General features: G+C 44.5%; 1 protein-coding gene across 4 annotated transcripts in view; it reads left to right on the top strand.

Moving 5' to 3' along the window:
* The window catches only part of ATP8A2 (ATPase phospholipid transporting 8A2), a 999,149-nt gene that overhangs the window by 388,499 nt on the left and 586,212 nt on the right, over positions 1-24,438 (top strand). For all 4 annotated transcript variants that reach the window (XM_073662455.1, XM_073662456.1, XM_073662454.1 and 1 more), the window contains one exon: positions 4,813-4,985. In XM_073662455.1, coding sequence (XP_073518556.1) covers positions 4,813-4,985 — 173 coding nt within the window. The remainder of the gene's footprint in view (positions 1-4,812; positions 4,986-24,438) is intronic.

The raw sequence follows: 24,438 nt of genomic DNA, 5'->3' as shown, positions 1-24,438 counted from the left end.
ACTGAAGAGTGTCCTAGATGAAGCAGCACCTTCTATACGCAGAAAGACCCGACACAGACAATGGCAGCCCTGGCACACGATGCAAACACGCTTTCTTCAGCGTTGCTCAAGGTGTGCTGAGTGTCAGTGGAGAAAATCACTTTTAGCAGAAGACTTCATCCACTATAAATTCATGCTCAAAACCTATAACTCTGCCCTTCATCTGGCCAAACAATCCTACTTCACCACCCTCATCACTTCATTGTCCAATAATCCAAAAACGACTTTTTGAAACGTTAAACTCGCTCCTGAAACCTAAAGCTCAGGCAACCCAGCACCAACTCAGCAGTGAGGATCTGGCCACTTATTTCCTAAAAAAAATCAACCACATCCATCAGGACATCTCAGCCCAATCTCCCCAGTGCCTGGATCCCCTTCCCTGCCGCACTTCAAGCTCACTTGCCTTCTTTGAGCCTGTCACAGAAGAAGAAGTTACCCAGCTCCTCGCTTCTTCTCGGCCTACAACCTGCAACAGTCACCCCATTCCCTCACATCTCCTGCAGTCCCTCTCACCGATGGTCACCACTCACCTGACTAAAATATTTAACCTCTCTCTTTCTTCAGGTATATTTCCCTCATTTAAACATGCCATCATAACCCCTTTACTTAAAAATCCATCCCTGGACCAGAACTGCACTGCTAACTACAGACCTGTCTCTAATCTGCCATTCATTTCTAAACTCCTGGAATGCTTGGTCCACTCCTGTCTAATCCGCTATCTCTCAGATAACTCTCTTCTTGACCCTCTACAATCTGGTTTCCGCTCTTTACACTCCACTGAAACTGCCCTTACTAAAGTCTCTAATGATCTAATAACAGCTAAATCCAAAGGTCACTGCTCCCTGCTGACTCTCCTGGATCTCTCTGCTGCATTTGACACTGTGGATCACCAGCTCCTCCTCACGATGCTCTATTCTATAGGCCTCAAGGACACCGTTCTCTCCTGGTTCTCCTATCTCTCTGACCGCTCCTTCACTGTATCTTTTGCCGGCTCCTCTTCCTCTCCCTTACTATCGAGGTTCCGCAGGGCTCAGTCCTAGGTCCCCTCCTCTTCTCTCTATACACTGCCCCTATTGGGCAAACCATCAGCGGATTTGGGTTCCAGTACCATCTCTATGCTGACGACACTCAATTATACACTTCATCTCCTGAAATCATCCCTACCCTAATACAAAATACCAAGGATTGTCTGTCTGCTGTCTCTAACATTATGTCCTCCCTCTATCTGAAACTGAAACTCTCCAAAACTGAACTTCTAGTGTTACTCCCCTCTGCTAACCTAACTCTATCTAACTATGAAATTACCTTGGAGGGTTCAACTATAACTCCCAAGCAGCACGCCCGCTGCCTTGGGGTCATATTCGACACTAAACTTTCCTTTACTCCTGTTAGAATCTATTTTGTTTTACTATCGGCCATCTTGTTGTGGTTTGCTGGCTTCTAGTCTTTTCCTCTGGTGCTGGATTTCTTGGTCACGTGATCTCTGCACTCTTTATTACTCAGCACCTGGCTCCCTTTCCCCGCTGGATATCAGTGTTGTTACGCTTGTGCTCTGGCTAAGTTGCCTTGTTAAGTTCTTTGTGGTTTGGACAATTGATATCCTGGGACTTCTTGTTCCACCAGTTTTGTTCCCTTTAATCTTCGTTTCTGCAACTAACTTTTCTGTTAGGAGGTCTCCTGCTTTTGCTCCCGGTCCTTAGATCTTTTAGGGACCCCTCTTTCCCCTTCCTACAGGTCTTCATTTGAGTTCAGTGCAGGAGTTTCGGTGGGGCTATTCATAAGGAATAGGTCACCCACCCCAGCGTAGGGTTAAGCTGAGTCTCAGTGCAGGGACAGCTTTTCCCTCCTATTCCTTAGTTCTAAGTTGCAGAACATAACAACTCCCTACATCCGATCACTCACCCGCTCTTGCCACCTGCATCTTAAAACATCTCCAGAGTCCGACCTTTTTCACCTTTGAAACTGCTAAAACTCACTCTTACTGTCGCTCGTATTCACTCTCGTCTGGACTACTGCAACTCTCTTCTGATTGGTCTCCCTCTCACCAAACTTTCTCCTCTCCAATCCATCTTGAATGCGGCAGCCAGGATCGTATTTCTGAACAGCTGCTTCACCGATGCCTCCATCTTGTGCTAGTCATTACACTGGTTACCCATTCGCTACAGAGTCCAATATAAACGTATCGCTCTCCACAGTTCTGCACCGCCTTATATCGCCTCTCTCATCTTTGTCTATCGCCCTACACGTGCCCTCCGTTCTACAAATGACCTAAGACTAACATCCCCCATAATCCAAACCTCGCACCTCCATCTCCAAGACTTCTCTTGTGCTGCGCCAGTTCTCTGGAATGTCCTACCCCAGACGATCCGACTGATGCCTAGCCCCCATGTCTTCAAACATGCTTTAAAAATGTATCTCTTTAAACAAGCCTACCGTTTCAACTCGGTAAACTAACTTTCCCCTGTTCCCTCCTTCTAAATATTATTCAGAATCTGCTCCCTACTTTTCCTCTGCCTCCACACCCTCCATGCACACGATAACTACACTCGATACTATTGCATTTAAATATACTGGCTGATGACCGGATCATGCAGCCTTATGTGAAAATCCCTATTTATTATAATTGCTAGACCTGAAATAACAAGCACTTTTCGCCTATTGTGTCCCCCCATTTCCTTGTAGAATGTAAGCTTGCGAGCAGAGACCTCAATCCTAATGTAACTGTTTAAACTGTCTCACCTTGTATTGAATTTATTGTCTGTACATATCCCCGCTTAATTGTAAAGTGCTGCGGAATATGTTAGCGCTATAAAAATAAAAATTATTATTATTATTATTATTGGAGGTATAGTATAGTTAGCATGCTCAGTCACTTCTCTTTTAACTTTCTGAATGTGGGGAACTCCATTCCAGATGGGGCAGGAGCTGGAGAACCCAGGTTTTAGACATAGATGCGGGTCCTACCCATGAGATCTACATCAATCAGACATTTATGGCATATTTTCTGTGATGGGGAATACTCCTCAGAGACTGCATATTTTGAGTATTTTTTCTTCCCTATATATCTCTTCTGTAAATATTCTTTTTTTTGTTTTTTTGCTGAGAGGGTGGGCTCTTCTTAGCATAATATCTTTGTGGTTTAGGCCATTTAGAAGTATCTTCTGCTGCTCCCTCTTCCCCTCTCACAGCATGAGTCTTACACACCGATAGAGACAGAGACTGTAACATGATCCTTATCCTTCCAACAACAGTTTCACATAGTAAGGGCTCGTTCACACAACCGTATTTTCGGTTTGAGTGCTGTCTGTAAAAAAAACAGACTGCACTTGGAACAATGTTATGCAATGGAGCAGTGCAGATGAGCAATTTATTTTCATTGACCGAATCTGGGTATGAAAAAAAATCACAGCCTGCAATAGTTTCTTCCGTAAATCGGAATTGCATTGTAACCTTTTAACTTAGGAAACTGTAAATGGTCTTGAAAATTAGTAATAGTAAATATGTAAAAAAAACGGATTGTATACGAATGACAAGTGGAAAAAAAATCGTCCAAGTTTTTTGGATAAAACGCTGATGATTTTTTTATGGTCATATGAAGCTGGCTTAAGGGAGAGACCCTGTAGCCTCTAGGAATATATGTTTCAGTCTTTCAACAAGTGTATCTAGGTACTAAAGAAAAATCGCAATCCCTCCTTAGGGCTCATTCAGACGCCCATTTGTCAAGTACAAATGCTATCCGTGGTTTACACGGCTAGCACTCATTCCTGTGATAATCTATGGGGCCATTCATATGTCTGTGATTTTGAAAATCGCCGAGACATGTCCGATTTTGATCCAAGGTTGGGTCAAAATCAGCAATGCAAGTCTACGGGTCCATGAAAAAATCGGACTGCACTAGGATAGCATGCGAGTGCAGTCTGATTTTCATGGACTGTCAGAAAGGAGAAGGTTAAGAATTTTCTTTTTCTTTCCACGTACTCGAAGAATTGATGACACTTTGGTCAGAATGTGGTCCAAGTCTGACCAAAATAATCTGCCTGTTTATCTCATACGGGAGGACATTGGATGTCTAACTAATCCCTTAGGCTGCTCTAGGTGTGTATTACATGCAGTGTAGTCAGATATACTGCATATTTTTAGTCTTTTCCTTCCCTCTAAATCCCTTATGTAAATAGTAACCTTTTTCCATTTTTGCTGAGTGGGTGGGCTCTTCTTGGCGTAATGTCAAAGCTGTTCTATGTGATTTAAGCCAATTAGTTGACTTTCCTCCAGCTGCTCCCTCTTCCCCTCTCACAGCATCAGCAGAGAGATTTACCATGATCCCTCTTACATTATGAGTTTCATATACTAAGGGAAATAATCTGCAGACTTTAAGAAGATATGACTGTGTTTCATATATTTGTATATCCTATGATTTGTAAAAAAAAATATTAACCACCGGCAACAATTCAACAGTAGGGAAGAGCGGACCCGTGGAAGTCCGGGTTCTGGTACCCAACTCGAACTTTGTTCCAAAGTTCGGTTCGGGTACCAGAACTGTAAACGAACTTGTTGAACCAGAACCTGAACCCTATTGAAAGCCTCCCAACTTTTGAGCAGGAAAATTTTCTCTCTCTCTTTTCCCCCGGAACTCCCATCTTTGCAACAGACTAACAGGAGAATTCCATGTTCAGCGTTTAGCTCTGGGTTCGCTCATCTCTATTCAACAGTCGTAAAGTGTTTAATCAATTACTACCGCTAAATTGTATTCTCTGTATTGTTTTTTTTTTCAAGGCAACAAGAGAAACTTTAACAAACCACTGCAATAACCTGGGAGACTCGCTTGGAAAAGAGAACGACATAGCCTTAATAATTGACGGGCAGACCCTGAAATACGCGCTCTCGTTTGAAGTCCGTCAGTGCTTCTTAGATTTGGCGCTTTCTTGTAAGGCCGTTATCTGCTGCAGGTACAGAGATTTTCCCACTATATGTGTATTTCATTTTCATAACAGCCATCATAATCTTGAAGTGGTTATGTCTGGAGTTGGGGCTGTAAAATCTATACTGGATCTTGTAAAATAGCTTGTTTGGGAAATGTATAGCACAGAAAGATTTAACGGCCAAATCAATACAGGGAAAAAAGCGTTTAACTGGAGCCTTTATTATGAGCAAAACAGAAACTTTAGATAATCTCAGCTGGAAAACTACAATGTAACCAGATGTTGATTTGTTTTATATTTCCCTTCCTATTTTTATTTGAGATACTGTACGTCAGGAATGTTCTTTTACTTGACAACTGAGGTGCTGATTTTTTTTCAATTTTTTTTTTTTTTAGTAACAATTTTTTTTGTAAATGAATGAATTCAATTTGTGACCAACAAATCTGCTAACCAGGTTAAAGCCACTTATTGGGGTCCAAAAGCAGAAAAACATTTTTTTTGTCCAGAAACATGCCCATTTTTGTCCATTGGTTGTCTAGTATTGTAACATACACCCCTGTCCTGCAATATCACATTCCTCTTAAAGACTGAAGTGCTAATATAATGAAAATGCATTAATCAATTTTAGATTTTTCTTTTTAAGTTAAAGGGGTATCCCCATAATTGAAAGGTTATCCCCTATATATAGGATAATGGATAACTTACTGATAATTGGGTGTCAACTTTAGGGACTCCCAGTGATTCCAAAGAACAGGGTTCAAGATCTAAAGAATAGGGCTCTACAGAACCCATCACTCATGGTCTATGTGATGGTAGCAAAGCCAGGTAGGCTAGGGTTAAATACTAGCACTGTAAGTCTTGATTACATATAACTGACTTGCTTTGAGTAAGAACCAGGACCAGTCTTTACCTTGTGTGTAAGTCTGCTGGATGGAGCAGAGTCGAGTGTGTGGAAGCTGGTGAGTGTCCAGCCAAAATGTGAGCTATAGCTGGGAGAGAGATGTGCCAGGATCTCTCTCTGAATGGAGACTGCACGGGTCAGCTAGGAAAACTGAGCAGTCTGTGTGTTGGAGCTGCAGAGAACCTTGTGAACTGTGCCCGGAGTTGAACACTTCTGTTTGTCGGTGGAGGCTGCTGGAGGTCAGGCTGAAGGGGATTCTGAGATTGGTGTGATCGTGCCACTCATTCCTCGGGGAGAAATAACTGTAATCTATTCGGGTGCGCCCGCACTGACATATATGTGCCCTGCTAAATGATTTGTTTATTTGCTGTGATACCTTTTTGCCCAGAAGAGTCTGTGTTTGGTTTTGAATCCCTTGGGAGTTTAATGAAAGCAATAAAACTGCACCTGTTTGGACCAAACTGCATTGCCTGTGTGAACGCTACCTAATGCCTACCTGAGAGAGGGAATCCCTACAGTGAATACTGACAATAGTCATGCGCTGTACTTGGCCTTTTCTGGCAGTCAGACAATTAATGGAGCGATGGTCAAGCATGCAGACCTCTGGTGCATTCTGGCAGGGTTCTGCAGAACCCCATTCTCTAGATCCAGAGTCCTGTTCTTGGGATCGTTGGAGTACCCAGTGATTTAATGCCCAATGATAAGTCAGTTATTACTTACTCTTTGGATAGGTGATCACCTTCAATTGTGGGCATACCAATTTACAATCAATGATTTTTAACGTTAAATGAACTAAACTTTTAGTGGCAAAGGAAACACACAGTACTTGGTCTCTACTCTTTGGGACGTGTCACATTAGAAATCACTAAAAAAACAGGGTTTCATGCCAACATTTGTGCACATGTAAGTGCTAGTTAAATCATTGAATCAGTACGACAACCATACTCTGTGACTTTTCAACCAGTTGATGAATGTTACTATATGCACGTTTCGACCCCTCTTTATCCGGGGGTCTCAGATGAAGTTGAGTCGAAATGCACCGATCTGGTGACACATTCTATTGTTATTTTTTGGGTATGTCTGATTATAATGCATCTTTATCTTTTCAATATTGATTTTATTTTTGTGCATTACATTGCACCAAATCTCTGTATATCTAACTTGCAGAATTGCATTGTAATTTACTTTGTGGTGTGACAAAGTCACTGGCAAAGTACTAGAGGATAGATGTGTAGCACTGAGGTTCTTAGCCTCAGTAATATAAACCTAGCAAAAAATGATCCAGCACACAAATTGCTAAGAGAGCTTAATCAGCCATGTTTAGTGCTAGTGTGATTAAACACCTGTAGAGAGGAAGAGGTCCAGAGGATAAATACCCAGCTTTCTAGAGAAGTGTGTGTGTGGGGTGGGCCTGGAGGTTTAATCCCTAGCAAACAGGCAACCCCTGCATGTGTTACAGCTGTTTAACAGCCGTGACACATTCAGCCGCGGTGGCACTAACATAGATGCCGAGCACGCCGCAAACACTCGGCGAGCAAAGGGTTAACAACATACGCTCGCTCAACACTACTGCAGAGTTTTTTTTAAATAGGCAGATATTCTGCTCTGAATTAATTATAGTGTCTTTGCAAAATATCTATTTTTTATTATTTTGGCCACTTTGTACTAATAGGCAAAAGACAGTTGCAGCTGAATTCTGCTTTATTTTTTTCTACTTTAATTATTACTACTATTATTATTACTGCCTATCTCCTGTATATCTGTCAAGAGGAAATTGAGAAAATAACCCTTGTGCTGCGGTCTGGCTTTTGTTCCGTTAACTTTTGCCAGACTTGGATAATCACAAGTGCCAGAAATGTTTCTGAAAGGTGCGCTCTTGTTTACTCAGCAATTTTAAGTAATTTGGGCCTGCACATAAGACTGAATTCAGTGTCTAGTATATCGCTTTAAGTAAATCCAATAACTGGTGTTTTAGCCTTATGTTTAAAGTTATACTTTTTAAGTGAATTTTAGCTGTTTTCCGACTTTCCCACAGTGAAACTTGGCCTACTACTACATCCATGAGCTCTATGTCATTATATGCAATTAATGAAAAAGTACGTTTCTTTCTGTAATATAACTGTTAACAATTTTAAACAGGTTGTATGACCTTGCACCTGTAAAATATAGTACATATTAACCCCTTAAGGACCCTGGGATTTTCCGTTTTTGCATTTTCGTTTTTTGCTCCCCTTGTTCCCAGAGCCATAGCGTTTTTATTTTTTGGTCAATATGGCCGTGTGAGGGCTTATTTTTTGCGGGACGAGTTGTACTTTTGAACGACATTACTGGTTTTACCATATCGTGTACGGAAAAATGGGAAAAAAATTCCAAGTGTGGTGAAATTGCAAAAAAGTGCAATACCACAGATGTTTTTTTTTTTTTTTTTACCACGTTCACTGAATGCTAAAACTGACCTGCCATTCTTATTCTCCAGGTCATTATGAGTTCGTAGACACCAAACATGTATAGGTTCTTTTTTACTTAAGCGGTGAAAAAAAATATCTAAATTTTGCTAAAAAAAATAAATGAAAAAAATGGTGCCATTTTCTGAGACCTGTAGCGTCTCCATTTTTCGGGATCTGGTGCCGGGTGAGGGCTTATTTCTTGCGTGCCGAGCTGACGTTTTTATTGATACCATTTTCGGGTAGATCCGATGTTTTGATTGTCCGTTATTGCATTTTATTGCAATGTTGCGGCGACCAAAAAGCGTAATTTTGGCGTTTAGAATTTTTTTCTCGTTACGCCGTTTACCGTTCGGATTATCGGATTAATTCTTTTTTTATATTGATAGATCGGGCGATTCTGAACTCGGCGATACCAAATATGTGTATGTGGTTTTTTTTATTTTATTTTGAATGGGGCGAAAGGGGGGTGATTTAAACTTTTATATTTTTTTAATATTTTTAAAAACATTTTTTTGACGCTTTTTGCTTGCTTCTATAGTCTCCATAGGAGACTAGAAGCAGCAACTGTCCGATCTCCTCTGCTACATAGAGGTGATGAGCAGATCACCTCTATATAGCAGAAATGCTCCTTTGCTATGAGCGCCGACCACTAGGGTTGTCATGCCCACCCATCAGTGACCCGTGATCACGTGACAGGGTCACCGATGGGCAGGGTAAGCGACGCGCTTCTGGGGCTGTTAAATGCCGCTGTCAGAGATTGACGGCGGCATTTAACTGGTTAGCAGCCATGGGTGGATCACGATTCCACCTGCAGCTGTTGCGGGCACATGTCAGCTGTAATAATCAACTGACATGTGCTCGGTTCAGTGTAGGCTCACCGCCGGAGCCCTCACTGAACCGGAGGTGATGGCCTGGGGCGTACTAATATGCCCCAGGCTTTAAAGGGGTTAAAGAGGACTTTACACCAATTTTTTCATGTTGCACTGGACACAGAAATTTAATAATGGCTGCAGAGCGGAATAAAATGTTTTTTTTTTTATCTTTCTGTTTCTTCTAATTATTTGGCACCGAATGAGTTAACTTTTACGTCAAGTCCAAGTGGGTGTTATCAGACAATATTCACTGGGGGCATGTACTTCTACTGTCTGTATGTATATCTGTTCTCTAATCTCCCAGCACTTTCTAATCATTCCAGAGGGTAGACCAGAAATTCATGGCTATATCTTTGCATCTTACACTCTAAGAAACTTAAGCTATTGTGGGGGCATTTCCCTTTTCTCCTGTATTGATGCCTGTTTATTATTGGGCAGCTCATACAGGAGGAACAAGTACACACCCCTAGTGAAAACTGATCTGATAATACCCACTTGGACTTAAAGTTAACTCTTTAGGTGCCAAATACTTTGATTGCTAATACTTCTACAACAGAGAGGCGAAATACTAAAAAAATGTATTCCACTCTACAGCCTCCATTATACCCTGTGTCAATTCAACATGAACAAATTGGTTAAAGGTCCTCCTGTAAGTGGTGAGTTTTTCTTGGGTGTATTTAATTAGAATGTTTGCTTTTGAGTTAATTAAATCTATCTATTTTATCAAATAGAAAAATAAGATATACTCATCTTATCGATTCCCCGTCAGTACAGTATCTGTATCTCCAGATGCATAATTATAGAAGAAAAGTAGCCATTGGGCACAGAAAAATTTTGCTTAAAATAACAAAAAGCAACTCCAAAACATGTAAGATTACAAAAAGGAGAACAAAGGAGTCTTAGGCTGTGTGCCCACAATGCGATTGCCATGTTCCCCAATGCTAATCCGCATGTGCTGTGCACATGCTGCGGAAGTTTCCGCTGCGGATTAATTTTGCGGACACACCATTGACTTGCATTGGAACTCTTGGATTCCACATCACTGCATCTCTACATGTGGAATCCAAGCGTTTCAATGTGCGGATGGTACCCGGGTTTGGAGAAGAGGAGACTCTCCTCCGGACCCGGGTACCATAGAACCTGTAAAAAAAAGACTAAAATAAAAAATAAATATTATACTTACCTTCTGATGGCCCCCGCTCTCCTTGTCCTCCCTTGCCGGCAGCTCGCGGTGTACTGAAGGACCTGCGCTGACGTCATAGTCATGTGACTTCAGATCCTTCAGTGTACCGCGAGCTGCCGGCAAGCCAGGACGGAGCAAAGCAAGACTCCAGGGGCCATCAGAAGGTAAGTATAGATTTATTTTTTTATTTTTTACCATTCTTTAAGGTCACGCTATATAAATCCATGCCTTTTGCATGGATTTATATTGTGTGACCAAGTTGACAAGCACTTTCCAAGTGATGCTAAAATCGCTTGGAAAGCGCTTGTCAACCCGCATGCGGAAATGCATGTGAAGAACGCTTCACATCTGCTTGTCACTGGCAGGAAAAACGCATGTACAATCCGCATGTACAATCCGCATGCGTTTTTTCTGCAAGGGAGATGCAGAAACGCTCAGGAAAAAATCCGGAGCATTTCTGCATCGTCGGCACATAGCCTTATGCTTAAACATGACAATTTATTCATACATAAATTATACATAACATTCATGAAGGTAGAATAACAGTACATAGGTAACCCAGCAATACAAGTACAATATCAAGGATCATTGAGGGGTGCAGAGGTTGGGACCCCCACCAGTCATAAATCGATGGCATACCCTAGTGACCAATAGTCCAAAGTAATGTTTTGCCCAGGACATTGGTGAATCCTAGTATTGTCCCAGTTTTTTACAAAATTAGTGAAATGTAAGGAAGAAACTAACATTGCAGAATATAAAAATGCAAAAAATTGGTAAAGTAAATATATAAAAATCTTTATAGTTTTTTTTTTCCAATACTATGGCGCCCCTCTAGAAAACCCTCTTAAGCAATATCATCAATCATGTCTGTGGTCTGCGACATTTGTTGTCCATGAGTAATTAAGTCTATATTCCATATAGTTTGATTTCTTTTGACAGTCAGTTAGATATGTATTATGATGAATGAGGATGGCAGGAGTAAATTTTAGCATGGTCCTATGATTATAGGAAACTGCTCGCAGTCTTAAAAAATGTATACAACGTATTTTAGTCAAGGCAGTCTCTTGCTGAACAGTAATTTAAAGAAGGAAAATGTGAGAAGATGCCCCTTTCCGTTGCACTTAATTTGTAGATATAATTATCATTTTAATTTGCCTGGCACTAATGGTCATCGTGTTAATTGCTTGTACAGCCTACAGTTATGAGCATTTATGGATTTGCATAAATCATATCTTACTAATTTCCATATGATTAGTAGAAATAGACTTATGAGAGCTGGTGACCTAATAAGTCATGCTTAGCTTAAACCATGACAGATCCTCGTGTCTGTGGAGTGTGCGATAAAAGAAGTAGCAGCACGCTGTAAATATGAGTCAAGGAAAAAAAAATTCTCGTTGAACTACGGAAATGTCTGTATTATGCAGAGACTCTTTTATTAGACAAAACACTCAAAGTGCAATAATCAAGTAAAATTAATAGGCAACAATGTCTAGTTTTAATTACAGTTAACTAATATATTGTTCTCATTAATGCCTTACAAATTTGGGAAAATTAAGTCTCGGCTCCAAGAATTTATTTACCCAAAAATGCCCCTATTGAGTATAGTTTCCCTAAGCTAGCCATTTAGCTGTCCACCCAGCAGCGCCGGGACTGTCCCAGTAATATGTGGACTCCAAGGCTGCTCTGTAACTATTCGTCTCCTCAGTGTGTCTTAGGACGCAGTGATTAACAGCTCAGTCATCCAGTCTAGTGCTGGTTCGTGCTGAGCTGTCTGTGTTATGATTGACAGTTCGACCATCCAATATGAGACAGGGAGGTGCTGAGCTCTCATCAGGTGCTCCCTCTTCCCTCCATTCCTCAAGTACTTAACTGAGCTGTCTGGCCCAGACAGCTGCCAGCCATAGCTTTCAGTTCTGTGATCCTTTGTTGCCAGACCCTGGACTTTCCTATTGGCTACCTGTTTCCATTACCCCTTTTGCTCTAATCCACTATACTCCTGGTATTTTGACCTCGGACCGTTACCTAACTACGCCTTTGTCTCTTCCCTCTGTTTATGGCGTACCCTCCTGGGTCTTGACCTCGGACTTCTTAACTACCCTTACTCACGACTTGTCCGTGAGAAGTGATTTGACGTCACATCCTCAGTTTCAAGTGAGAATTCTCCATCTTTTTTTATCTTATTTTTAGGACATACAGAGGGAGAGGCCTGTCAATCAAACATAATTGAGCCGGAAAAGGCAGGCAGGGACATCGGAAAACCGCGTGAATTTTGGCACTATCTTCACCGCTTTGACATCATATAAACATTAAGAATGTGGAAGAGACCAGTAGCCATTTGGTGAGCTGCATTGCTTGCTACATGTTCACAGACTTAACAATGGAAAAACTAAACTTCACTTGCCAGAAATGCAAGCTTGTGTCCCTATTGGAAGAAAAGTTGCAAAGTCTAGAAGAGAGCATAGCTACATTGAATATTATTAAGCAAGATGAGGAATTCTTAGACAGAGTAGAAGTATCTCTTCAGAATACAGAAAAAGAAGAAATTTGTAGTGTACCTGAAGAAACCGAGGAATGGAAACATGTGACCCAGAGAAACATAAGGATCGAGAGGTAGTCAGACTCATACCACTCAGGAACCAGTACCAGTCTCTCACGCAGGCGAACAACCCTGTAAGCACTCAGCGTCCTCTTTGATGGGGAAAGAAAAATGTTGTGAAGAAGAAACGGAGAGTGATAGTCATGAGGGATTCCCTGTTAAGAGGAACAGAGGCTGCTATCTGCAGACCAGACATAACCTCAAGAGAAATGTGCTGTCTTCCAGGTGCAAAAATCAAAGATGTGTCTGACAGGATATCAAGACTCTTCAGACCTACAGATCACTACCCATTCCTGCTAATACATGTGGGGACAAATGACACCGCAAGAAAGGACCTGGAAACCATCTGCAGTGACTTTGAAGACTTAGGCAAAAAAGTAAAAGAACTTGGAATGCAGGTGGTCTTCTCATCCATCCTCCCAGTGGATGGCCGTTGAACAAGGAGGTGGAATAAGATTCTACAGGTAAACAACTGGCTACTTCGATAGTGCCGTCAACAAGGATTTGGATTTCTGGATCATGGAGTGAATTACCTATATGATGGACTCCTTGCTAGAGATGGGCTACACCTTACCAAGACTGGAAAACACATATTTGGAAGTCGCTTTGCTACACTCATCAGGAGAGCTTTAAACTAGAACTTTGTGGGAAGGGAAGTCAAAGCCATACAGGAAACAAATACTATTGAGAGCTCTGCTATTAGAATTGGAAAGGAAGAACAAAGACATAAAAATATTGGAGAAAGAGAAACCGATCACAAACTAAGAGGTTTCTATACAATGCACAGAGCATGGGCAACAAACAAGGAGAATTGGAGCTACAAATGCAGTCAAAGAAATATAATGTCATTGACAGCACTGAAACTTGGTGGGACGATACACATGATTGGAATACAAGACTAGAAGGATACAACTTATTTACAAGAAACAGACTTAATAAATGGGGAGAAGGTGTCGCATTGTATGTTAGAAAGGGTATATCTGCACGATGATCGAAGCTTCAGAGACTGTGAGTTCTGTGTAAACTGTTTGGGTAAGAATACAAGGAGAGAACAACGGAAAGAACACCATTGTAGGCATTTACTACAGGCCACCTGGGCAAACTGACGATATGGATGAACTGTTTTTGCATCAGATGGCCAATTGGAGATTTCAACTATCCAGACATTTTTTGGGAATCTCTCTCAGGCAAAATGTAGCAGGTCCAGCAAATTCTTATCCTCTCTTGCTGACAACCTTATTTTCCAAAAGGTAGAAAAGAGAACAAGGGGATCTGCTACCTTGGATCTAATCCTCATAAACAGGGAGGAAATGGTTGAGGAGGTAAGGGTGTCTTGGACCCTAGGAGGCCGCGATCATGCTATCACAGAATGTTGAATAACTAGAGGAGGAAGACCTGTGAAGAGTCAGACTTCAAGGTTGGATTTCAGAAAGGCAGATTTTAAGACACTCAGAAAGAGGATAGGAGTAATCCAATGGCTGGAAGTCCTTAAGGACAGAAATGTCCAGGAAGGATGGGAAATTTTGAAAAATTAGATTCTCAAAGCACAATCGTTAACAATCCCTAAAAGAGGGAAGTATAGGAAGCATTTAAGGAAACCAGGATGGATTAACACAGAATTTAAACACATGCTAAATAGGAAGAAAGAATTGTTTATCAAATGGAAAGTGGGGGGCATATCTAAAGAAGAATATAACGTTGTCTGCAGAACCTGTAGGGCACGCATCAGATTAGCTAAACCTGATAATGAATGAAGGCTTGCAAGAGGTGTCGAAAGCAATAAGAAAGGATTTTGGGGATATGTCAAAAGTAAAAGAAAAGTCAAAGGTGAAATAGGATTTTTACAGGATGAAAATGATAAAGTGGTAAAAAATAATGCTGAGAAGACCGAACTTTTAAAATTCCTATTTTGCATCTATGTTCTCTAAGAAAGCAAATGTAACATCAACTGATCTTCACTGCACTATTGAAATAATAGAAGAATCCACACCATCTATAAACAGAGAGATAGTGAAGGAATACTTAGCTAACATAAATGAATTCAAGTCTCCAGGTCCAGATGAATTACATCCTAGGGTACTGAAGGAGATAGCAGAGGAAATTACTGAACCACTCTCCATAATCTTTGAAAATTCTTGGAGAACAGGAGAAGTCCCAGAAGACTGGAGAAGAGCGAATGTTGTCCCTATCTTCAAAAAGGGAAAGAAGATGGACCGAGATCTTTGAACAAATTATTAAACAACATGTATGCAAGTAACTTTATAAAAATGAAGTGATTAACCAGAGTAAGCATGGGTTTGTAACTAATAAGTCATGTCAGACTAACTTAATTTCCTTCTATGACAGAATCACTGACTGGGTGGATCAGGGAAACGTAGTAGATATAGTGTATCATGACTTCAGCAAAGCATTTGACAAAGTATCTCATACCATTCTTATTGAAAAATGACCAACTATGGAATGGACAGGGCAACTGTTAGGTGGATTCATAATTGGCTTACTGATCGGACCCAAAGAGTGGTCATTAATGGTCGCACATCCTGTTAGAAGAATTTCTCAAGTGGGGTACCCCAAGGCTCTGTCGTGGGCCCTGTGTTGTTCAACATCTTTATCAATGATTTAGTTGAAGGAATTGAGGGTAAACTGATTACATTTGCTGATCACACAAAGCTAGGAGGGATAGCTAATACTAGAGAAGAGAGAGAGAGGATTCAAAAAGATCTAAACAAACTGGAACTGTGGGCAGCAACTAACAGAATGGTTTTTAACAGGAAGAAATGGCAAGTCCTACATCTGGGCAATAAAAATGAAAAAAAAAGCATATACAAAATGGGAGGAATAGGGCTAAGCAACAGCACATGTGCAAAAGACTTGTGTATACTAATAGATCACAGACTGAACATGAGTCAACAGTGTGATGCAGCAGCAAAAAAGGCAATCACAATTCTGGGTTGCATTAATTGAAGCATACAGTATAGATCACATGAAGTAATTATCGCCATCTATTCCTCTTTGGTCAAACCTCATCTGGAATACTGTGTCAAGTTTTGGGCACCACATTTTAAAAAAGACATGAAGAAACTGCAGCAAGTTCAGAGAAGAGCGACCAGAAAGGTGACCGGTCTGCAAACTTTGTTCTATGAGGAACCTTTAGAGGATTTAGGAATGTTTAGCTTGTAAAAGAGAAAACTGAGAGGAGACTTAATAGCTGTCTGCAAATATCTCAAGGGATGTCACAGTGTAGAGGGATCATCCTTATTCTCATTTGCACATGGAATCATGAGAAGCAATGGAATGAAACTGAAAGGGAGAAGATACAGATTAGATATTAGAAAACATTTTTTGACTGTGAGGGTGATCAATGAGTGGAACAGGCTGCCACGAGAGGTGGTGCATTCTCCTTCAATGAAAGTCTTCACACAGAGGCTGGACAGACTTCTGTATGAGATGGTTTAGTGAATTCTGCATTGAGCAGGGGGTTGGACATGATGACCTTGGAGGTCCCTTCCAACTCTACCTTTCTATGTTTCTATGTGAAGGGACGTTCCCTGTAATCCAACTAATATAAAAATAAAGGCCTATACCAACCATAAACCATATCTGCCAAACACTGACTGGACAGTGTTACCTTCCATAACATTTATTACCTTTAGAAACGTTATTATATACCGTAAATTGTATTAAAGGGTGTAGCGTCGGCGTCCCTGCCTCCTGCTAGGCAGGGACGCTGTTCCCCTCACCTCTCCGCTCCGAGCCCGGCGCCCTCCTCCCGCTCTGCTGGCAGCGCGCGCTCCTTCCCGGCCACGGTGCTTAGGGCGCGCGCGCGCTCCCCCCCTCTTAAAGGGGCCGCGCGCGCCGTCCTAAGGAGTCCCCGGCCAATGGCCGGAGGACTTCACCATATATAAGGCACCTCCTCCAAAATGGAGGGGCCCGAGCAATGTTGTTGCACTGTTCACTACTCTGCTTCAGCCCTCAGGTCCCGTTTCCAGTTACCTGCCAGTTTCCTGCCAGTTTGCTGTCTGATTCCTGCCTGTTATCCGCTTACCTGCTTGCTAGCCTGAGGTCCGACGGTCTGCCTTCCGACACCTGTCAGTCTGTCTATGGACCAGCTTGCCCGCTCACCTGGGAGCGCTCACCTGCTACCTGCCTGCTAGCCTACCTGGAGGCTCCGCCGTCACGTGCTGTGACCACCTGCTTATCCAGAGACTCTCGCCTGCTCACCTGGGAGCACACATCTGCCATCTGCCTGCTAGCCTACCTGGAGGCTCAGCCGTCACAGGTCGTACCTACCCTTTACCAAGAGACTGTCCCGGTCACTTGCCGTGACCTCCTGCCCGTTCACCCAGAGACTGCCCCGGTCACTTGCTGTGACCTCCTGCCCTTTTACCCAGAGACTGTCCCGGTCACTTGCCGTGACCTCCTGCCCGTTTACCCAGAGACTGTCCCAGTCACCTGCTGTGACTACCTGCCTGTCTTCCCTGGTCGCCACCCGCTTCCTTACAAGGACCGCCCCCTTGTATAAGTTGCTCAGAGGTTCCGCCTCCCAGACCCGTTACAGTTTGCTCGGGCCATGGAACCCGGTGGCACCCAAGCTCCCTCGCTCTCGGACCTTTGTCATGAACTGTCCCGTCAGAGGTCCCAACAGGAGTCCATCCTGAGTCACCTGCGGAATGTCAATTCTCGCCTGGACACTCTGACTGCTCCACCAGCAACCACCGCTAGTGTCATGACTCGCAACCCGGCAGCTCCGCTGCCCACCAATACCATGGTTTCCTGCTCCGGACCCCAGCTTTCTGCACCTCCTCGCTTCGGAGGCGACTCCGCTCAGGCTCGGGGCTTCATAAACCAGTGCACCCTGCACTTTGAACTCCTGTCCCACCAGTTTAACTCCGATCGGGCCAAAGTAGCCTTCATCATGTCCCATCTCACGGGGGAGGCACTGGCTTGGCTAAATCCTCTATGGGAGAGAGGAGACCCCCTGGTGTCCGACTTGCCTGCCTTTCTCACGGCTTTCCGGAAAGTCTTCGACGAACCCGGACGGAAGACCTCATCCGCATCGTCTCTGCTACTCCTCCATCAGGGAAGTCTCACCGTGGGCCAATATGCCATACGGTTCCGTACCCTTGCCTCGGAGCTGGCCTGGGATAACGACGCTCTGGTATCTGTCTTCTGGGAGGGTCTGTCCGGCCGTATTAAAGATGAACTCGCCGGTCGGGACATTCCTACCACTCTCGATGACTTAATAACTCTTGCCACCCGGATTGACCTACGGTTCCAGGAGCGTGCCAAAGAGGTCACCCGTGAGAGGAGGTTTCCACGTCTAGCTCCTACCTTCCAGAAACCCGTCACTCCCTCCGTTTCTCCCCAGGTACACTCTCCTGAGCCTATGCAGGTCGACCAGACCAAGATGGTCAAAACCCGTCAGGACTTACGCCGTGCCGAGGGGAGCTGCTTCTACTGTGGCAGCAAGGAGCACCAGATCCGTACCTGCCCGGAGAGGTCGGGAAACGCCTGTGTCTAGGTTCGCTCAGAGAGGTCGACCTAGACAAGAATAAATCCTCTCCATCTCTGCTGCTGTCAGTCTCAATTATCTGCGGGGAGAACCGTTATTTCGAACTAGCCCAACTTGACTCTGGAGCAGCCGGGAATCTTATTTCACAGTCCCTGGTAGAAAAACACCGCATTCCCACCAAACCTCTGGCTGTACCCTTATCTGTCGCTGCCGTGGATGGGGGCCTCTTACCACGTCCCATCCAACTCATCACCGAATCCATTACTCTGCAGGTGGGAATGCTGCATTCTGAGAGCATCTTTTTTCACGTTCTGCCTGGACTCTCTCACGCCCTCTTACTAGGCCTACCTTGGCTCCAGAAACATGCACCCGTGCTTGACTGGAAGACCGGAGAAGTCCTTCGCTGGGGACAGGACTGCCATAAGACTTGTTTGGTTCCCGTTCATCCCGTCCGTCCTTCTCCTACCCCAACTAATCTACCTGGACTTCCGATTCCATATTGGTCATTTGCTGATGTCTTTAATAAAAAGGAGGCAGAGACATTACCCCCTCATAGACCATACGACTGTCCTATCGACCTGCTACCCGGTACTACGCCTCCCCGTGGGCGTATTTACCCATTGTCCGCTGCTGAGACCCGGTCGATGTCCGAATATATTGAGGAGAATCTGGCCCGGGGATTCATCCGGAAATCTACCTCCCTGGCGGGAGCAGGCTTCTTTTTCGTTAAAAGGAAGGACGGCTCTCTCCGTCCCTGTATAGACTATAGAGGCCTTAACCAGATCACGGTGAAGAATAAGTACCCCCTTCCGCTCATTCCGGAATTATTTGATCGTCTGAGGGGGGCTAGAATCTTCACCAAACTGGACCTCCGTGGGGCGTACAACCTGGTCCGTATCCGTCAGGGGGATGAATGGAAGACTGCATTCAACACCCGGGACGGCCACTATGAATATCTAGTAATGCCCTTTGGTCTCTGTAACGCTCCTGCCGTCTTTCAAGAGTTGGTCAATGACATCTTCCGGGACCTTCTCTACTCCTGCGTAGTGGTGTACTTGGACGACATCTTGGTCTTCTCTCCGGATCTCCAGACTCACCGGAGGGATGTTCGTCAGGTCCTGCTCAGGCTCAGGCAGAATCACCTCTTCGCTAAATATGAGAAGTGCCTCTTTGAGCAGACCTCGCTTCCATTTTTGGGCTACATTATTTCTCAGACCGGCCTTCGAATGGATCCAGAGAAACTGTCTGCCATCGAGAAATGGCCTCGACCGGAGGGGTTGAAGGCTATTCAGCGGTTCCTGGGCTTCGCCAACTACTACCGCCTCTTCATACCGCACTTCTCTTCCCGGACTGCCCCAATTTCCGCGCTCACCCGTAAGGGCACTAATCCCAGAGAGTGGCCGCCCGAAGCAGAGGAGGCCTTTCTTTCTTTAAAACAGGCCTTCTCTTCCGCCCCGGTGCTGCATCGCCCGGACGGCAACAAGCAGTTCTTCCTGGAAGTTGACGCCTCCTCCTCTGGAGCCGGTGCGGTACTTACCTAAAAATCGTCTTCCGGGAGAATGGTAACTTGTGGCTTCTTCTCCAAACTCTTCTCCTCTTCTGAGCGCAACTATTCCATAGGAGACCGAGAGTTATTGGCCATCAAGCTGGCATTGGAGGAGTGGCGTTACCTACTCGAGGGGGCTCTTCACCCGGTAATAATTTACACTGACCACAAGAACTTGGCTTACCTCCAGCATGCCCAGAGACTTAACCCGCGCCAAGCCCGGTGGTCCTTGTTTTTTGCTCGCTTTGATTTTGTTCTTCATTTTCGCCCGGCTGACAAAAACATCAAAGCGGACGTCTTGTCCCGATCCTTTCTGGTGTCTGACCTCGAGGAAGAACCTAAACATATCATCGATCCCGCCAGAGTAATGCAGGTGGCTCCCGTGAGTCTAAATCGTCTCCCTCCCGGTAAGACGTTCGTATCGGTACCTGATTGGGAGAAGATCCTACACTGGGGTCATTCGTCTAAACTAGCTGGCCACGCCGGTCAGAAAAAGACCCTCCAGCTTATTACCCGGCACTACTGGTGGCCTACCCTGCACAAGGACGTAATAGACTTTGTTTCTGCCTGTGTGTCCTGCGCCCGCAACAAAGTTCCGAGACATCTGCCAGCCGGTCGCCTCCTTCCGCTTCCTGTACCTGCTGCCCCCTGGCAGCATATAGCTATGGATTTCATAACTATGGATTTCATAACTGATCTCCCCGTCTCTGCCGGTTGTACGGTCATTTGGGTGGTCGCTGACCGCTTTTCCAAGATGGCTCACTTTATTCCCCTGCCAGGCCTCCCGTCTGCACCCGAGTTGGCTAAAGACTTTATCCACCACATCTTCCGTCTTCATGGCCTGCCCCTCCACATCGTGTCGGATCGTGGGGTACAGTTCACCTCACGTTTCTGGAGAGCCACTTGTAAATTGCTAGACGTCACCCTGGACTTCTCCTCCGCTTACCATCCACAGTCTAATGGTCAAGTGGAGCGGATCAATCAGATCCTGACCAGTTACCTCCGGCACTTCGTTAATGCCCACCATTCTGACTGGGTGGATCTCCTGCCATGGGCCAAATTCTCTTACAACAATCACGAGAGCGAATCTTCCTCCAAATCCCCGTTTTTTGTAGTCTTCGGTCAGCATCCTCGGATCCCATTTCCTGTCTCCACCTCGGTGGATAATCCGGCTGCGAAATCTCTTGTTAACAAATTTTCCTCCATGTGGGAGAGTACCCGGTCCGCACTCCTTCATTCGTCCGAGCGTAAGAAAAGACATGCTGACAAAAAACGTATGGATCCTCCTAAATTCCGTCCAGGGGATAAGGTCTGGCTCTCGTCCAAGTATGTCCGGCTCAAGATTCCTTCCTATAAGTTAGGGCCTCGGTTCATCGGTCCTCTGGAGATCATCAGTCAGATCAACCCGGTGGCCTATAAATTGAAACTCCCGGCCAACTTACGGATCCCTAACTCCTTCCAAACCCGTGGTACTTAATTCTACAGGTACGCCTCATGCTCCGGTTTCCGCTGAAAACGAGTTTGAGGTAGAGAACATTCTGGCCACAAAAAGGGTAAGAGGAAAGACCTTTTTTCTAGTAGATTGGAAGGGGTTTGGTCCTGAGGAAAGAACGTGGGAGCCTCGGGAGAACATCCATGCCCCTCTCATCCTTGCTAAATTTCTGTCTGGCCTAAAAAAGGGGGGGCCTAAAGGGGGGGGTACTGTAGCGTCGGCATCCCTGCCTCCTGCTAGGCAGGGACGCTGTTCCCCTCACCTCTCCGCTCCGAGCCCGGCGCCCTCCTCCCGCTCTGCTGGCAGCGCGCGCTCCTTCCCGGCCACGGTGCTTAGGGCGCGCGCGCTCCCCCCCTCTTAAAGGGGTCGCGCGCGCCGTCTTAAGGAGTCCCCGGCCAATGGCCGGAGGACTTCACCATATATAAGGCACCTCCTCCAAAATGGAGGGGCCCGAGCAATGTTGTTGCACTTTCACTACTCTGCTTCAGCCCTCAGGTCCCGTTTCCAGTTACCTGCCAGTTACCTGCCAGTTTCCTGCCAGTTTGCTGTCTGATTCCTGCCTGTTATCCGCTTACCTGCTTGCTAGCCTGAGGTCCGACGGTCTGTCTTCCGACACCTGTCAGTCTGTCTATGGACCAGCTTGCCCGCTCACCTGGGAGCGCTCACCTGCTACCTGCCTGCTAGCCTACCTGGAGGCTCCGCCGTCACGTGCTGTGACCACCTGCTTATCCAGAGACTCTCGCCTGCTCACCTGGGAGCACACATCTGCCATCTGCCTGCTAGCCTACCTGGAGGCTCAGCCGTCACAGGTCGTACCTACCCTTTACCCAGAGACTGTCCCGGTCACTTGCCGTGACCTCCTGCCCGTTCACCCAGAGACTGCCCCGGTCACTTGCTGTGACCTCCTGCCCTTTTACCCAGAGACTGTCCCGGTCACTTGCCGTGACCTCCTGCCCGTTTACCCAGAGACTGTCCCGGTCACCTGCTGTGACTACCTGCCTGTCTTCCCTGGTCGCCACCCGCTTCCTTACAAGGACCGCCCCCTTGTATAAGTTGCTCAGAGGTTCCGCCTCACAGACCCGTTACAAACGGGTTGTCCAGTTCAAATCAATAAGTCTGCAGTCACTCCCGGGACCGAAGGGTATGTATGAGTTATGCAGGGGAAGAAAGGATATGATCCAGCTCCCAGATTCATATTTCCACAATGTGGTAAAACCAATAGACCTTTATTATAAACATTTTAAAAATTAAGGGGAAATATTACAAAATTAATAACAGGCGGTAAGACCTCTGGGAAGAGGTGGAGGAGGGACAGAGGCAAAAATTAATGTAGCAACCAGAAATAATTAGAGAACAGGAATCAGATGGGTGAGATGCCCCAGGGGCAAATCCTCAGGGAAAATCACCCTGCAGAAACTTGAAACAAAGAAATGTGCAATGTCTAAATGTCTAGTCAGATAATGACAGCAGTGATATTAAAACACTGACAGACAAATATACAGTATATATATATATATATATATATATATATATATATATATATATATATATATATACAGTCATATGAAAAAGTTTGGGCACCCCTATTAATCTTAAGCTTAATGTTTTATAAAAATTGGTGTTTTTGCAACAGCTATTTCAGTTTGATATATGTAATAACTGTTGGACACAGTAATGTTTCTGCCTTGAAATGAGGTTTATTGTACTAACAGAAAATGTGCAATCTGCATTCAAACAAAATTTGAAAGGTGCATAAGTATGGGCACCCTTATCATTTTCTTGTTTTAAATACTCCTACCTACTTTTTACTGACTTACTAAAGCACTTTTTTGGGTTTTGTAACCTCATGGAGCTTTGAACTTTATAGCCAGGTGTATGCAATCATGAGAAAAGCTACTTAAAGTGGCCACTTGCAAGTTGTTCTCCTGTTTGAATCTCCTCTGAAGAGTGGCATCATGTGCTCCTCAAAACAACTGTCAAGTGATCTGAAAACAAAGATTATTCAACATAGTTGTTCAGGGGAAGCATACAAAAAGCTGTCTCAGAGATTTAACCTGTCAGTTTCCACTGTGAGGAACATAGTAAGGAAATGGAAGAACACAGGGACAGTTCTTGTTAAGGCCAGAAGTGGCAGGCCAAGAAAAACATCAGAAAGGCAGAGAAGAAGAATGGTGAGATCAGTCAAGGACAATCCTCAGACCACCTCCAGAGAGCTGCAGCATCAACTTGCTGCAGATGGTGTCACTGTGCATCGGTCAACTATACAAGGCACTTTGCACAAGGAGAAGCTGTATGGGAGAGTGATGCGAAAGAAGCCGTTTCTGCAAGCACGCCACAAACAGAGTTGGCTGAGGTATGCAAAAGCACATTTGGAGAAGCCAATTTCTTTTTGGAAGAAGGTCCTGTGGACTGATGAAATCAAGATTGAGTTATTTGGTCATACAAAAAGGCGTTATTCATGGTGGCAAAAAAACACAGCATTCCAAGAAAAACACTTGCTACCCACAGTAAAATTTGGTGGAGGTTCCATCATGCTTTGGGGCTGTGTGGTCAATGCTGGCACTTGGAATCTTGTTAAAGTTGAGGGACGCATGGATTCCACTCAGTATCAGCAGATTCTTGACAATAGTGTTCAAGAATCAGTGATAAATATGAAGTTACAAAGTGGATGGATCTTTCAGCAAGACAATGATCCAAAACACCGCTCCAAATCTACTCAGGCATTCATGCAGAGGAACAACTGCAATGTTCTGGAATGGCCATCCCAGTCCCCAGACCTGAATATCGTTGAACATCTGTGGGATCATTTGAAGAGGGCTGTCCATGCTCGGCGACCATCAAACTTAGCTGAACTGGAATTGTTTTGTAAAGAGGAATGGTCAAAAATACCTTCATCCAGGATCCAGGAACTCATTAAAAGCTACAGGAAGC

The sequence above is a fragment of the Phyllobates terribilis genome, unplaced genomic scaffold (assembly GCF_046119375.1).
Source record: "Phyllobates terribilis strain yellow unplaced genomic scaffold, ASM4611937v1 Scaffold_2__4_contigs__length_985480577, whole genome shotgun sequence".
NCBI lineage: Eukaryota > Metazoa > Chordata > Amphibia > Anura > Dendrobatidae > Phyllobates > Phyllobates terribilis.
The sequence above is the reverse complement of the archived record's forward strand: the minus strand, read 5'-3'. Positions and strand labels throughout refer to the sequence as shown.